This window comes from Carex rostrata, chromosome 1, assembly GCF_964058835.1.
Source record: "Carex rostrata chromosome 1, lpCarRost1.2, whole genome shotgun sequence".
Lineage (NCBI taxonomy): Eukaryota > Viridiplantae > Streptophyta > Magnoliopsida > Poales > Cyperaceae > Carex > Carex rostrata.
In genome coordinates, this window is record NC_135918.1 from 12,885,024 (window position 1) to 12,902,343 (window position 17,320).

Here is a 17,320-nt window from a genome sequence, read left to right on the forward strand (position 1 = left end):
TGAGAATTAGTGTCGGCTGTTTATAAAAAGGCGACACTAATGTATTAGTGTAGGCTGTTTATAAATGGCCGACACTAATTGTTAAGTATTAGTGTCGGTTGTTTATAAACAGCCGACACTAATACATTAGTGTCGCCTTTTTATAAACAGCCGACACTAATTATCAGTTATTAGTATCGCCTACATATAAATAGCCGACACTAATATTATTAGTGTCGGGTTTTTGTAAACGACCGATACTAAAGTATTAGTATAGGTTTTTTAAGGCGACACTAATTGTATGTTCTCCACTGGTGATAAAAAATAACTTTCGAAGCTAAATAAATTTTTCCGATCCATATACATTAAAATTTTAAAATACTCTTTCTCATTTCCTCTATTAGTTTATAATATGTTTTATAAATAAAAAAATTCTCGGGCCAAAAAGTGTTTTGTTTTCCTTTATATTTGTTTTTTTTTTAGAGAAGAGATACAGAGATTGGCTAGAAAAACCAAGTTTACGTCCCAGGATTTTAGTGGCGGTCTTTGGGGATTTTACCAAAAATATTTTTTCTAACTTGTGTCCCTTACCTTAATAAGCTCCTCTTAATTAATGGAAGGCGCTTCTTAATTACCGTTTTAGCCCTGGGTTAACTTCCAACGCAAGCGAGCGAGCGAGCGGTGGGACCGTGAAAAGATCTCTCGCGATTATCTTCTCATTAATGAAAAGATTCACGATTCGTCTCCGTTGACTGTCGGATCAATCTTCAGTATGTTAGATGTATTTTATTGTATTTTAAGAGAAAAGATAATGTCCCCCCGAGTTACAGTCCTTCAAAAATCTCCATGTATAAAAGCCTTCCTTTTTTAGCTTAGTTCTGACGCGTTTTTAACTGCCACAACTGCTATAATTTCAACTGCTATAATTTTAAGTACATTATGTATGTTTACAGAATTATATGTGTATGTTTATAGGATAATATGTGTATGTCTACAGAATAATATGTGTATGTTTACATGATATTTCAACTGCTATAATTTTAAGTACACTATGTATGTTTACAGAATTATATGTGTATGTTTATAGGATAATAGGTGTATGTTTACAAAATAATATGTGTATATTTACAGGATATTATGTGTATGTTCACAGAAGGTGGTCCCCAACAACTGTCACGCGTTTTCGACAGCTGTCACGCGTTTTCAACAGCTGTCACGCGTTTTTAACTGCTTTCACGTATTTTTAACAGCTTTCACGCGTTTTTATGTTTACAGGATTCGTTGAATTAGTTTACAGGATTTAGTATTGATGTTTACAGGATTTAGTATTAATGTTTACAGAATTAGTTGAAAATCTCCGGGGATTTTTGGAGGACTGGAGTTGGGAGACTGTTAGCTGCTTCCGTATTTTAAAGTTCATCGTGGATGTTCATATTTGGTTTGAGGATATTCGACGAATTTTTTTTTACTTCTATCTTTTAATTTGGATCCGACGTTTATCATTTTGAGTCGGATGAGTTTCACATTCGTATGATCTGCTTCAATTAATATACGTGCATATTCTCTTTAATATTCGTGTCATCTAATATGAACAAATCTTAAAGCAAAATAGATGGACATGGAATCCATCAAGCTGATCGGATCTAAATTGTTTCCCTTTTATCACTTGTTACCAATTATCATAAGGAAAATGTCAAGTATTTTTAACCATTAAAAATGTTAGTAAGCAGTTCCTGAATTTCTTTTTTTTTATTAATAACATTTAAAACTTAACAGAAATAAATTAAATTTTATTATATCAAATATATGTAAAATTTTAAAACATAGTAAAAACGCTGTCCTTAACAAACAAAAGAAAAACACTGTCAACGATATATAGCATTTCATCCATATAAAAGCATTGTTATTGAAAATGTATGTTTTATTATCAAAGATTTTCCATATTTAATGTCACAGATTTAAATTATTTTTATAATGCTATAGATTAGAAACTTCGGCTTGAATCTGCCCGAATTTCTTTTCCAAAAATCATGTTCACTTTCAACTTTTTTTTTTTTCAAAATTGAGTATCAAATTTGAAGAATAGTAAGGACTAAAATATAACATTTATCAATTCAGTAAAGTAACCAGCTATTTCAGTGAAAAAATATTGTTGTGGTCCAGTGGATACTTTTTAATTACACACCACATAATTTTGCATATTATCAAAACCTGTAATCTCAAAAATAGAAGATTTTCTTTTCTTGGACGATTTAATCATTATTCACTCGACCACAACAATATTTTTACAACATTGAACTACCCGATTTTTTTATTTATATTCAAAAAATAAATAAAATTATAAAAAATAACCAATTCGGTTCTGTTTTTCCAAAACTACCCAAACCGGAAATTTTTTTTTCCGGTTTCAACATCCAAAAACGGAAAAAAAATTTCCGGAAACTCAAATCTAAAACCGGATAAAAATTTTCTGGTTTTGGATCCGGAATTTTTTTTCCGGTTTTTGGTCCCAAAATTGGAAAAAAAAATTCCGAAAATGGAATTTTCCAATTTTTTTTTTATAAACTCATTTACTATACATATACATATATATATACATGTATTATATTATGAGGAGGGATTAAGTTACAACAATTTTTGAGTTACAACAAGTTACAACAAGCATTTTCTACATTTTCAAAGTCCAAATCGTCGATCCAAACCGTTAGATGTGATATGTACAATAAAATGTGCTTGGAGACCAAATTTTATATTTTTTGGAATTTTTTTACTATTTATTAAGATGGGTACAAAATTCAATGGTATGAATTTGACTAGTTTTTGTACCCATCTTAATAAATAGTAAAAAAATTCCAAAACATGTAAAATTTGGTCTCCAATCACATTTTATTGTAGAGATCACATCTAACGGTTTGGATCGATGATTTGGACTTTGAAAATGTAAAAAAAATGCTTGTTGTAACTCAAAAATTGTTGTAACTTGATCACTCCTCTTATTAGCCGATTAATCAGTCGATTAGTTAAAAAAATTTATAACGTTTTGATCACCACTAACAACTAATTAGCCGATTAATCGGTTTAAACAGATGTTTTTTACAACACTGTTGGCAACATTTAGTTTTATTGATAGTAGGCTCAATTTCATCAAAATAAAAATATGATAGTAGGCTGAAGGTCTGAACTGGGCTGCATGATTTTATTGGTCGTATATATGCTTAAATGATTTAAATTGAATCACTTTTATGATTTTATCATATTAACGCATTGTACATCACATAAATTTAGCATTGCTATCAAAATGCCTGATTTTTTATTTATTTTATTTTGTTATTTTCTTTGGCTACAAAGAAGAAGCCTAAATTTCATCTTGAATATCGTGACAATATTTGCAATTATTCTCTGCTTAATTTTCTTCTGAATTTTTTTTTTTTTTTTTTTTGTCATTCAGAAGCCCTTAGGCAAAAGTTGAATTTTCTTCTGAATTTAACTGAAATGTTTTGAGTAAAAGTTGGAGATCAAGCCATCTAATTATTTAATATCTTTGTAATACAACAAATGATTTTCCCCATCTGAGTTTCCAACCCATGACAATTTAACTGAAATGTTATTGCTAAGCACCTTTGGATACGAATATCATTTCAAAATCTCAAATTAACTTGATAATGTCATGAGTTGCAGATTCTAATATCCCTTTTGTTAAAATAATTAATTAATTTCCAGATTCTAATATCTCTAGCCCACTTTTATGTAATGCAGAGTTGTAGACCAAGAAATAAAAGTCAACAAACTGTTATGTTTATTTGAAATGGGTAATATAGATAAAGAGTGAGGTTACGGTGCTACGGCTCAATATTTGAGTTTTCAAAATCTTAACAGTCGATTCGAACCGTTCATCTTGTTCTCCATATTAATTTGTATTTAGAGACCAAATTTTACATTTTTGGAAATTTTCTACTATTTTTTTAGATATGTAGAAAATCACTTGATCTAAAAAATTATGCACCATTCAAATATTTGATTTTCTACCTATCTAAAAATTCTGCATCATTCAAACACATATTAATATGGAGAACAAAAATATGAATGGTTTGGATCGACTGTTAGAATTTTAAAAACTCAAATATTAAGTCGTAGCACCGTAGATCTCTATGCAACCCATAACACCGTAGCGGCGTAGCCTTACTCGTAGATAAAAGAAATAAAACCCATCACATAGCTGGGACCAAATGAATTGGAAATTGTGCTCTTATATTTTCTTCTGATATATTATAATGGATTTTAAATAAATTATCGTCAGTCATTGCTATAATTATACTTTAAGAAATAACAATCCAGATTATTTCGACAACGGTTTCACATGTATAAAATAGAATACATTTAATTATAGTAATATATGATTTAAGTAATACAATTCTTGTTTATTTATTTATTTAATTTTATCACTACCCGAATTATTTTGTAAATTCGTTACATTTTTTTAAAATATCGAAGATCTATTATGTCTGTATTTTCTGTCATGAATATGAATAAAAAAAAAACCTAGATCGGTGGTAAAATTCCTTATTTTTCTGCTTTTTTATTATTATTTTAGTCAAATCTGAAAACCCTAGATCAGTGGTAGAATTGTAAATTAAATGAAATTGCAAGACTTTTAGAAACCAGTAAGCAATGAATTTTCCTGTCTTTTGTTCGTTCTGATAAAAAAAAAAAAAATCAATTCTGAATGAACTCTTTTCATCTATTTTCAGGAATTCTGCTATTGTTGGTTTCTATTCCAATCAGAGTTTTTAAAGGGGCCCAGGGGTAAATTAAATCCACCTCCCCCTAATTAAAAAAAAATTATAAATTTTGATGTGTAATTTCTACTCTTTGTAATATAAGAGGAGGAATCAAGTTACAATAATTTTTGAGTTACAACAAGTTACTACAATTATTTTTTATATTTTTCAAAATCCAAATCGTTAGATGTGATCTCTACAATAAAATGTGCTTGGAGACCAAATTTTACATTTTTTTGAATTTTTTTTACTATTTATTAAGATGGGTACAAAATTTAATGGTCTGAATTTGACTAGTTTTTGTACTCATCTTAATAAATAGTAAAAAAAAATTCAAAAAATGTAAAATTTGGTCTCCAAGCACATTTTATTGTAGAGATCACATCTAACGGTTTGGATCGACGATTTGGATTTTGATCCCTCCTCGTAATATAATTCTAAAGTTGCCCTCTATTAATCAAGTATTTGCTTATTAAAGCAACAAATATATTTCATTTTAAAATATATTTTTGTTGAATATTTTTTTATTAAATTCAGTTCGATATAGTAATTTTTTTTATTTCTCCCCTGTTCATGAAATTACCTAAACAGTTCCCCACTTAAAAAAATAATATAAGAAAGCACATCAAGTGATGGCAATTTTTAGAAGTATTTGGTCAAAAATTAAGTTACTTTGATAACACATCACTTTCAAAGGCTCCAAAAAAAATCCAAAAAAACAACCAAGATACAGCTAAGTAACACAATTATATTTATATTTTTAGCGGTACAATTTCATGTTACGTTAAGTCGCTTGACGATTCAAACAAGTTCTGATCCTCTGTGGCGAGTACTGATCAACTATTAGTGTCGCGATTCACTGATATTCTTAACGAACACTGCATTTTTTTTTCCAGCCTCTTATTTTAACTTTTTTTATTCTCCTGGAATAATAGAGAAACCTACTTTTCTTATCCAACAGTTGATTTTGTCAAGATTTGTGTATGAAAAAAAATTGATCAGTTGAATAAGAAAAAAATGAATTCCTGCTATTTCAAAAGAATAACAACATATCTGCACTCATCATCTACTGCAGAACATTTTCCTATGTTTTCTTATAACAAATTGTTTTTTAAGCTCTTAAATAGGTTGAATGATTCAACTCAAGTCTAGATGAAATGCAAAGTAAATACTGAAGAAATTGAGTCTAGCTGAAAATAAAAAGTGAAGAATGAAGGATTTAATGCTAATCTATTTTTTAAGAATTAAGTTTTCACTAAATTTAATATGAAGTGAAAAATCAGCCTTTGGATGTTACAAAATTTAATGTTCTCTGCGTGAAATGTCGCACTGTTGAGATTCGGATGAAAAATATAATTTTCTTTATAAATATTGAATTTGATAATTAATTTATATTAATCTCAATAGTTTTATGGAAAGTGAAATTTTTTCCTTTCACATTCTCCAATTGCTTTGTATAAATTTGAAGGGGATTTAATTTCCAATCATTCCACTTATTTTCGTTGTTTCTTGGTGTTATCTATTTTTTTTAATCAATTATTGGGTATAAATGATAGCTGACCTGCACAAACCAGTATCTGAACTCATTAAATTGGTATAAATTATTGTACTTTAAATCTTTAATAATACATTTTTTTAAAAACGAAAATTAATCTCCAATGTATTATAAAAATTGCTCGCTATGATTTTCATACTTGTAAAAATAATAAATTGTTATTAGAATTATGATATAAAATTTACAGATTTGTATCATTATTATTTCTTGATTTGAGATTTTGTTATTTATTACATGGAAGGGAAAGAAAAGATACTACAAAGAGGGAAAGAAGCAACAATACCTGAGATCTGGACTTAGTACATTAAATTAGGTAAAAAATAGATAACGTCTACTTCTCGCTAATAAATAGAATTCAGTTTGACTAAAGCATAATGGTTTCCATAATTCCATACCACATCATGGGCCCCACATTTCAGTGTTACTTAACTGTACACCGTGAATGTTCCGAGTGCATTGTGAGTTAATTAATGGTGGGTCCCATAGTAAACGGCTAGTTTATGAAAGTTTCAGTCCGTTTGCGTTTGTTCCGGAGCCCCTAAAGTAAGCATAATTTTAAGATTGCATATGGACCGTACGATCAGAATCCGGGTTTGCATGGGCCCCTTAATAGTTGTGCTAGAACAGATCTGACGGTTGTGATCTAAACTGGAAATTTGAGTTACTTGAGGTGCATGAATTCGTTTGCGTCTCCAAGGTGTAGTAATGGGACTGTTTTGAATTCTTTTCACACTCCTCTCTCTCATACTCCCCCTCACACTGCACTCCCTCTCTCTCTATCTCCTACTCTCGCCATTGCTGAACTCCCTCTCTGCCTCCTACTCTCTCCATCGCTCTCCCCCTCTCTCGCTGTTACTTTCGCGCTTGAGAGCGCTCCGTGGACCTGGTTTCGACCCCCCCCGTTCTTGGATCGAGCACAACCTCCTTTGCAATTGGTAAGTTTCTCTCTCTCTCTCACGTACTTGGCCTTCTCCCACCAAGAGTACCTCAATCTTGCACCTGATTTGGAAACCTAAGTGTCTTAGCACATTTGATTTTCCATCCATCGAAGAGGGGTAAAACCTAGGTTTTTCAAGATTTCCCCAATCTGATTTGAATATTAGTTTTGCATTTATCCACATCTACTGAAATACATTACGTTTGTAGACATCCAAACTATGATCTATTTCTTTGGAATTTTAACAGGTTTTCTCTTAGATTCCAAATTGGTTTTGTCAATTCGATAAACGGCTATGGCAAGGACACCAGGGACGCCTGCTTCAAAAACAGAGAGAATGCCGGTATATACGCCTAATTCAAAGATAGAGAGAATGCCGGTATATACACCTGGTGGGTCCCGTGTTAAAGAAGAGAAGATTTTTGTTACAGTTAGAGTACGGCCTCTAGATGACAGTAAAGAAGAGGTCGTGTGGGAGTGTACCAATAGCCAGACAATACAGCACAGGAACGACAGTACTGCCTCCTATACTTTCGGTAGAATCCTTTATCCTTCTTTTTCTTGAGTAGAAAACACATTGGTTTAATTCAATTAATGGATTTATTGGTAAATTGCAGACAAAGTATTTGGTCCCACCTCCTTGACTGAGACTGTGTATGAAGAAGGGGCCAAGGCAACAGCCTTATCAGCTCTTACAGGAATAAATGGTATAAATTAGTACCTTTTCCACTTTAACAATTCAATTTATTTGATACTGAGTTCAAGAATATGAGATTTCCAATTGCAATTTTATATTTTGCTTTTTGGTGTTAAAGTAAAATTGAGATAATTGAAGCTCAATTGCAGAATTTCTGCGGGGGGGGGGGGGGGGGGGGGTAATTGAGAATTAAGTCAATCTTAATGAAACATAAAAAAATTGATACTATTAGTCTTATTCTAATAATTGAATCAAATGGAGGCTTAATTGCTCAATTGAGAGAAGTAAATCCGTGATTGCACCATCAAGCTCTTAATTTGGTTCAAGCGAGGCCTTGTTTATAAGTTTCTCTAGCTGGTCAAATTCAGGTGAACTGTACCATATTCATGCATATTTTTTTAATACATAATTCTTGGTTCAAGCGATTTCATGAGTTGTTTAAAAAAATTACATTATATATATTTTTTTTAAAATGCTCAAAGACAAGGGTAACTGAGGCTTATTTTGAATTTGAGTGAGTAATTGGGTGCATGATGCTAGTTGAGGGCTTATTTGAATAGATTAGGTCCTAATTGAACAATTTGGTAAACCAGTTTCTTACAAGACTGCACATAATTGAATGCAATTATATACTTGTTCAAATAAAAAAGTATTATTTTCTGGCAGCTACTATTTTTGCCTATGGTCAGACGGGCAGCGGAAAAACCTTCACTATGCGAGGAGTGACCGAGAGGGCAGTATCAGACATCTACAATCATATAAGAAATGTAAGTGGGCCACAATTGAATGATAACGGATTTCAGACTTCAATACTTGCCTAAGTCGGATTGGGTCAAACTTTGATTACTATACAAAGTGTTGACCAGTGGGTACAACATGGGACAGTGCTGGGTATGTCACCTCTGACAAAAGCCCATAAAGAAGTAGGTTCTTTTCATGTAAAATTCACTAGATAAAGGAAACAAATATGACTAAAAATTCTCAAAATAAGGGTCTTTTCTATCTACAACAGACCTTCATGTTTTACATACATGTCACTTGGTAATACTTTTTTTTTTGAGTAAAGTATCACTTGGTAATACTTTGGTTTCACTTACAGGCCATCTAAAACATCACTTCTTTCAGAAAGGGAAAATGCCTTAAGAATATTGAATCTAATGGAACCTTGTTTATTTTCTGAACTAGTAGAACTATTCCATTCTGAACTAGAACTAAAATATATCCCTTTCCAAAAATATAAATGAAATCTTTTGAACTACATTTGCTCAAAAACAGAGAGAGAAAACTGACAATTTTGGTTGGGATTTGACAATGGCTTAACTTAGCAACCTTGGCAATACTTTCTCAAATCAAATAAAGAAAATATTAAAAAAAAAATGTATAGACATGTTACTAACCTTATAAATTGGTTGTGTATTAATTTTCATATAATATGCCATTGGATATTTGATATTTGATCAAATCCTGTTAAATACTAGCTGTTACAAATTTCAAGTCATATGATGAAGAACTTCCATGAAAATTTATCACTTGTTACGAGTGTCATATGCATAATGTATTGATCACATTTTTAAGTGACAGATTTGAAGTTATAAGCTATTTTTGACACTTGTCAAGTTAATCTGTGTCAAAGGATCTCTACCCTTTAGAATTCGGAAGGAGGAATATATGTAAAATTAATAAAACTAAGTTCCTCCTTGTACCTTTTATGAACCATATAGTATTTTCATATGTAAAATTAATAAAACTAAGTTCCTCCCTGTACCTTTTATGAACCATATAATAACTGTGTAGTATTTGCAACTAATATCCTATGCTCCCCCTTTCTCTTAAATGCAGACCCCAGAGAGGGAATTTACTATAAAGATGTCTGCTATGGAAATATACAATGAAAATGTGAAGGATCTTTTAATGCCAGATTCAGGCCCGCTTCGCCTATTGGATGACCCAGAGGTACACCATTCATCTCATCATTCATTTCTCTTGCAATAATGCATATTATTTTTGTTTTAATTTTTGTTTTAATTTTTGTTTGCCTCTATTATTTGTTTTGAGCAGAAAGGAACAATTGTTGAGAAACTTGACGAGCAAACTGCTCAGGACGTCCATCACCTAAGTGAGCTTATTAGCAAGTGCGAAGGTTGTTTGTAGTTTCTCTCTACTTTTGCTATGCTAATTTTTCTGAAATTTAGTCTGGTGTGACCTGCAAACTCTCTTATGCGCAAATATATTTATTATACCATGCTAAAATGCACAAAATTTGTTTTGTTGGCTCTTAAATTCAACAAATATCCTGTTTCACTTATGCAATCTTAATATATTCCTCGTGGGCTTGTAGCACTAGGAGACAGAAATTTGCTGATTTTGAGTTTTCTTCTTAGAGATTTTTTAGAATGATGGGTATCAAAATTTGTTAATTCCTTGATTACAAGATGAGTAATGCACCGTTATTCTAATCCTTCACTATTTTTCTTTTATAGATTTTATTATTTATTCAACTGCATTGTTATGTTTGGTGTTATTTGGCAGCTCAAAGACAAGTTGGGGAGACAGGTTCAAATAAAAGGAGCTCTAGGTCGCACCAAATAATTAGACTTGTAAGTTTTATATTATTGGCACAATTTGGTGCATGTGCATTTTTATGCTTAATAGTTACTTTTTTTACAAACTTGGTGTTAAGTACCTGAGGCATTATTATGCACCTGTAATAGCTGACATTATATGTACCTGGAACCAGCCAAGTATAATAATCTCTTTTCTTTTCTAATTTCTGACCCTTGGATAAGAAAGATGCACTGGTATATAAATTATGCAGAACTGTAATATTTGACATTATATATACTGGGAACAAGCCAAGTATAATAGTCTCTTTTCTCTCCTAATTTCCGACCCTTGTATAAAAAAACTATTTACATATGCAGACTGTAGAGAGCCGCTCGCGTGAACACTCAGGCTGTGTCAAATCATTTGTAGCTGTACTGGTAAGCACATTACCTCTTTATTTTTCATTTCACCAGTTGGAACTGAATATATTTTGACCATTGAAAACTAACTACTTTCTTTTACCACTTACAGAGTAATGCTAAAATAAAATATAATATATTCTTTAGCCACTCTTTACTGTTTTAATTATAGACTGCTAGAAAAAAAAATTATGGTATTTGATACTTTTGTTTGTTATGTGCTTCTGGACTGGTACAGAATTTTGTAGATCTTGCCGGGAGTGAGAGGGTGGCTCAGACACATGCAAAGGGCAAGACTCTTGAAGAAGGCTGCCACATCAACAAAAGCCTTCTCACTCTGACAACAGTTATTAGAAAGCTGAGGTACATAGTTATTTTCATTATGATTTTTGCTCCAATATATTGCATTTTAAGCACAAGATATCTATACTGGACCTGCCTGTTAGTAGTATTTGGCCAGGAAATCTTAAATCCTAATTTACTTGAACCTTGGAGTGAGGCTATGGTACTATGCATAACGCATATTGATCCGTACTATGGATCAATATCTCCATTTCAAAGTTTAAATAGTCGATCTGAATCTGCATATGAAAATGTACTTGTAGATCACAGTTTACATCTTTTACAATTATTTTACATTTTTTTAGATAGGTAGAAAATCACTTGATCTAAAACTTCTAGACCATTAAAGTAGTGATTTTCTACCTATCTAAAAAAATAGTAAGAAATTCTAAAAAATGTAAAATTTGACTACAAGTACAATCAATTCTCTCTAAACATTGTATAAATACTAAAATGCTGATGTTGGTATGATCTGTTCTCTTATAACAATTTTCTTCTTTATTTCTCTTTCATGCCAATTACAATCAATTATTTTTGTAATTGACAGTGAGAACAAAAGTGGGCACATACCGTACAGGGACTCAAAATTGACTCGTATACTACAGCTGTCTCTGGGAGGGAATGCCCGGACAGCGATTATATGCACCATGAGTCCAAGTAAATCCAATATGGAGCTTTCCAGAAATACCCTGTTCTTCGCCATGAGTGCCAAGAAGGTCACCAACACTGCTCAAGTCAACATGGTACGCTCATTTTTTTAATCTTTTTATTAGGTTTCAGTTTTTCCTAGTAGAGTATACATAGTGGCAATTTTAGTCATTTTTTGTACCTGATCAACCCTCATGAAGTTTTGCAACTGAGCCTCCGTTTTAAGTTCTCAGTAATATCAGTCTAAGATAACTCTCAACATAAGCAATTAAGTTGCAATAGAACCCAATTAATTTCCCCTAAGTTCTCCAAGTAAGCTCCAAATGACCTAATTTGTTTTATCTTTTTTTTCTCTTTGTAAATTCCTTAAATTAGACCAAACTAGTCTGGGCAAATGGACCCAACTTAACCTAGTTTGGCATCAGTGAGACCTTGGTTCTTCAAATTGAGTTTGAACCAGGTATTTAAACCTCATTTTTTAATAATTTGTATAATCCTCAATTAATTGTCTATTGTATTAATTAATCAGGTTATTTCGGACAAGCAATTGGTGAAACATCTACAAAAGGAAGTTGCCAGGTTGGAAGCTGAACTACGGACTCCTGAGGCTACCAACTCAGATGCAATTTTGATAGAGAAGGACAGGAAGATTAAACAGGTATACCAATTATTATATTTGAGTTCATATTTGGTTAAACCCTGAAAGATCAATCCTAATTATATGATTTTTTTAATTGGTAGATGGAAGAGGAGATGGAGGAGTTAAAGAAGGAAAGAGACATTGTGAAGTTTCAGTTGAATGAGCTACGCAAGAAGATAGGTTGTGAAAATCAGCAGGTAATTACCATATTTTATTTCTTTACGTAATTAGTATTGAGTTTGATCCCCATTAATATTACAAATTGAGCCAATAAAGCATTTAAATTAACCTCAATCAAACCTTGTTTGACTGATCTTTAGCTTAGAAACAAAAACTAGTCAGTGCATGTATAATGAGTGTATATAACCTCGCTCTGCTTCTCATTTTTATCTTATATCGTTTGGATATCTTTAGGGTCGGAATACATTTGACTCGTCACCCCGTCGGATTGCAAAGTGCCTAACCTTCTCTTTTGCGGGACCATCTCGACAAAATGCTAACCCACTAAGGCAGTCCTCCACAGCACCAGTAATGCTCATGCAAGAGATCCGCAAGCTTGAGCACCTACAGCAGCAGCTCGGTGACGAGGCTAATCATGCTCTAGAGGTTCTCCAAAAGGAGGTAATGTAATTAGTTAGTTATATGCAGCACCTACTGTATTGTATTTAATGAATTTTTATGAGTTGTTTTAATGTTCTTAGTATTTAGATTTTAAAACACAAGAAGTGTGTTTTTATAATTTTTATGATTTATAAAAGTCTTTATATGAATTTTTAGGGGTTTCAGGATTACTTTTAGAAGTTTTTAGGGGGGTTTTCAAATAAGTTTTAAGGTCAAAAGGGCTTATCGTGATTTTAGAGAGTTGCCGGGGACTTCATAAAAATTTGAGGGACTGTGCTGATGAAGGTCAAAAGGGCTTATTGTGGTTTTCCAGGGTCTGTTTGGTGGCATTTAGCAGAAAAAGGTAGCAGTAGTTTATTACTTGTTAGGTTAGGCAGCAATGTGCTGTACTAGTGCTCAATACCACTTGGATTGAGTATTATTCTTGCCTGTTTTTCTTATGTTATTACCAGTAGTAGCAAGTTGTGTAATCTCGATATTTAGTTTATCATAAAGACCTACATGCAAATCACAGGTAGCGTGCCATCGGCTAGGTAACCAGGATGCAGCTGAGACAATTGCAAAGTTGCAATCTGAAATCAGAGAGATGCGCTCTGTTAAACCATCAGCGGAGAACAAAGAATTGCCTTCATCAGAAACGGGCCCTGGTGGTCAGACCAACCTCAAGGAGGAAATAACCCGACTTCAGCAAGGGAACACGATTGCCAACCTGGAGGCACAGCTAGAGAATGTACAGCTATCGATCGATAGGCTCGTCATGTCTCTACCAAATATAGCGGGTCAGATTGGTCAATGTAACGTGACCAATATGGAGAAGATGGCGGCGACAACCAAGAACCAGTCTGGTAAGAAGAAGAAGACACTTCCACTGGCACTTAGCGGCACTTTGAACAGGTTTTCATTTTTGTTTAGCTTATCTGTTATTTTCCCATCAAGTGACTATGGATATCTTTATTTTCAAAGTTTAAAAAGTTGATCCAAACCATTAAACATTATTTCTATATGAAAATGTACTAGCAGACCAAATTTTTAATTTTTTTAACTATTTTTAGATAGGTAGAAAATCACCTTTTTTTAAATGGTCCAGTATTTTCAAATCAGGTGATTTTCTACCTATCTGAAAAAATAGTAAAATTTGGTTTGTAAGTACATTTTCATATGGGGATCATGTTGAACATGGAGATATGAGTCCATAGCGTGGACTGGTATGTAATATGCATATTCCCACTATTTTCCATTTACATATTTAATTTTGAGAGAAAAGTGCTGTATCTTCTATCTGGTAAATTGTTAATTGCATCTAACCTGACAGTGATTCAATTCTTGTACAAGCAGGCCAAATCTGCTAAAAGCTCCATGCTCCCCTCTTTCTTCTTCTAGAAATGCAGTATTAAGCCCTGCCAATGAGGCTGACGAGAATCGGGCCCCACAATTGGAGACCGAGTCAAACACCAACACAGCAAACAGCAACACTCCTACCAAGTCTGAGTCAACACCAACCAAATCGGAATCAAATGCTACAACCCCGGCGATGAGTGGTGGAGATGCATCCTCGCGAGAAGGCACACCTGGCAGCGGTTATAGAAGATCGAGCTCAGTGAACATGAGGAAAATGCAAAAGATGTTTCAGAATGCAGCTGAGGAGAATGTTAGGAGCATTAGGGCTTATGTCACCGAGCTGAAGGAACGAGTTGCCAAGCTCCAGTACCAGAAGCAGTTGCTTGTTTGCCAGGTTTGTAACTTCTTTTAGAAATGTTATATCATTTCATTGTGTAGTGAACTGTGAACTTCTTCTGGATCATTTCTTTTAGATCTCTCTTGTTCAAAAGGTAATATCTAACACTAGGCAGACAGGTGTGTGATTTAGCATAATTTTGGTCAACTCTTCTCTTGTTCAAATGTTTTTACTAAATTTTTAAGATAGGTACAAAATCACTGTTTTTGGATGGTCCAGAATCTCTTGAAAAACATACCTATCTAAAAAAAATAGTAAATAATTTCCAAAAAAATATAAAATTTGGTGTCCATGCACATTTTAATATGGAAATCATGTTGAGCAGTTCGGATCGACTGTTTGGACAATGAAAATGGATATAAAAATGTGAGGCATGATTGGGACACGAAAATATTAAAAGCAGCAAATGGAGAAGAGAGTTTGAAATGTTGACATATTAAAAGAAGCATAATTAATTTGTTTCGTATGTCTTTTTCTGACAGGTTTTGGAATTGGAATCAAATGAAGCAGCAAACGGAGAAGGCAATGAAACTGAGAACATCTCAGCCATACAAAGCTCCCCCAATTCATGGAGGAACACATTCAGGGAACAGATGCAACAGATATTCATGCTGTGGCATGAGTGTTACGTGTCAATCATACATCGCACGCAATTCTATTTGCTGTTCCAGGGTGACCAAGCGGATCAAATCTATGTAGAGGTGGAGCTAAGGAGGCTCATGTGGTTGCACCAGCACTTCAGTGAAGGGGGAGGAGATGCAAGCCCTGCACAAATGTGTGGGGATGACCCCGCAATTTCTATTTCCTCAAGGTACTATTTTGTAATTTCTTTTAGAAAGAATAATTCCTATTTTCTAAGATGATTGTAGATTTCAATACTGAACCACATTTTTTTACCTGAGCTATATTAACCTTCCAGTGCTGGTATAATTCCTCATCAGACCAATTTATACTGAACCACAGAGAAGTTTTTGTGTCTGTATCCTCTGAGATATCTCAAACTTTCAGTTTAACTAAAGCCGGGCCAAATTTTTTTTGGTGCCTATTCGGAATGCATGGGACAGTATTATTGTGCTTTGATATTCGTGCATAAAGGTTTGAATGGTCTGGATTTTTTCACATATCAACTCAAAATTTGAGATATCTCAGAGGATGTTAATTTGAAGTTTTTTACGGACAATTTGAGATATCTCAGAGGATGTTAATTTGAAGTTCAGAACTAAAATAATAAGTAGCAGTTAGCCTAAAATTTGAGATATCAAAAAGTACTGTTGCAACTTTACGTCATGCAAAGTTTTTCTTTGTTTGACATGTCAAACCTTCTTTGTGAAACATAGCATTAGAGAACTCAAAAACGAGAGAGAGTTCCTTGCGAAGCGCATGAACTCGCGACTTACAGAGGAGGAGAGAGAGCGCCTCTTCCTCAAGTGGGACGTGCCACTTGACGGCAAGCAGAGGAAGCTTCAGCTGGTCAACAAACTCTGGATTGACCCAACCGATCAGGCCCACATTGACGAGAGTGCTGACATCGTGGCCCGCCTTGTCGGATTCTGTGAGAGAGATGGCAATGTTGCTAAGGAGATGTTTGAGTTGAATTTTGCTCTGCCTTCGAGTAAGAAGCCGTGGCTTCTGGGTTGGCAACCAATTTCAAATTTGTTGAGGTTGTAAATTATATATTTTATTGATTGTTACTTGTTTAACAAAGCAAAGCAAATTCTGTTGGGAGGTTGGAACTGTATTCCATTCACATCCTTTGTTCTTTAATTATCATGCGCTGTATTACTTGTGTAGCAGTTATGAAAGACTATACATGCTGTGTAGTCTGTACAGCAACTCAGTATTTATTTATTTACAGCAGCTCATATTTATTTACATGATAAATCCGATTATCCGAATTATCTTTACTATATGTGACTGTCTTTAAAATTCATTAAAATTTATGTTTTATTCATCTCAATGTCATTTTAACTAATATTACTAGTAACATAAATGATATGATGTGAATACTAATATTACTTTTATTTAGCTTTTTGTAGTCTGTACAGCAACTCAGTATTTATTTATTTACAGCAGCTCATATTTATTTACATGATAAATCCGAATGATCTTTACTATATGTGACTTGCTTTCTATTGGTCTTTAAAATTTATTAAAATTTATATTTTATTCATCTCAATGTCATTTTAACTAATATTACTAGTAATAAATGATATGATGTGAATACTTATATTACTTTTATTTAGCTTTTTGGTCGGTGATATTTTTTAAGGATCAGAACGACATTTTTGTAACTTTAAGAATTAAAATGAATATCAGTGGTATATAGTATTTACTGCGGATTACTCAATAATAAAACGATTAATATTACTAAATAACTCTTTCAGAAGCAAAAAAATAAAAATAGAAATGAAGTCATATTACATGA

General features: G+C 33.0%; 1 protein-coding gene across 2 annotated transcripts; it reads left to right on the plus strand.

Annotated features, from left to right (window-relative positions):
- The first annotated feature begins 7,067 nt into the window (after positions 1 to 7,067).
- Positions 7,068 to 16,761, plus strand: HIK (ATP binding microtubule motor family protein). 2 transcript variants are annotated; one of them, XM_078308284.1, is made up of 17 exons: positions 7,068 to 7,247; positions 7,498 to 7,785; positions 7,867 to 7,956; positions 8,613 to 8,713; positions 9,786 to 9,899; positions 10,005 to 10,086; positions 10,476 to 10,543; positions 10,868 to 10,927; positions 11,148 to 11,272; positions 11,799 to 11,994; positions 12,429 to 12,557; positions 12,641 to 12,736; positions 12,954 to 13,160; positions 13,675 to 14,054; positions 14,496 to 14,892; positions 15,378 to 15,706; positions 16,233 to 16,761. In XM_078308284.1, the coding sequence occupies exons 2-17, from the start codon at positions 7,545 to 7,547 to the stop codon at positions 16,561 to 16,563; spliced, it is 2,946 nt and encodes a 981-aa protein (XP_078164410.1). In that variant the 5' UTR covers positions 7,068 to 7,247; positions 7,498 to 7,544; the 3' UTR covers positions 16,564 to 16,761. The 2 variants fall into 2 exon arrangements, with proteins under 2 accessions (XP_078164410.1, XP_078164402.1); XM_078308276.1 differs by having other exon boundaries at positions 7,080 to 7,247; positions 14,493 to 14,892.
- The last annotated feature ends 559 nt before the right edge of the window (positions 16,762 to 17,320 follow it).

Coding starts and splice junctions, on each gene's coding strand:
- HIK (XM_078308276.1), top strand. CDS start 7,545: ATGGCAAGGACACCAGGGACGCCTGCTTCAAAAACAGAGAGAATGCCG. Junction 7,957..8,612: donor AGCTCTTACAGGAATAAATG/GTATAAATTAGT, acceptor ATTTTCTGGCAG/CTACTATTTTTGCCTATGGT. Junction 11,995..12,428: donor ACACTGCTCAAGTCAACATG/GTACGCTCATTT, acceptor TTAATTAATCAG/GTTATTTCGGACAAGCAATT.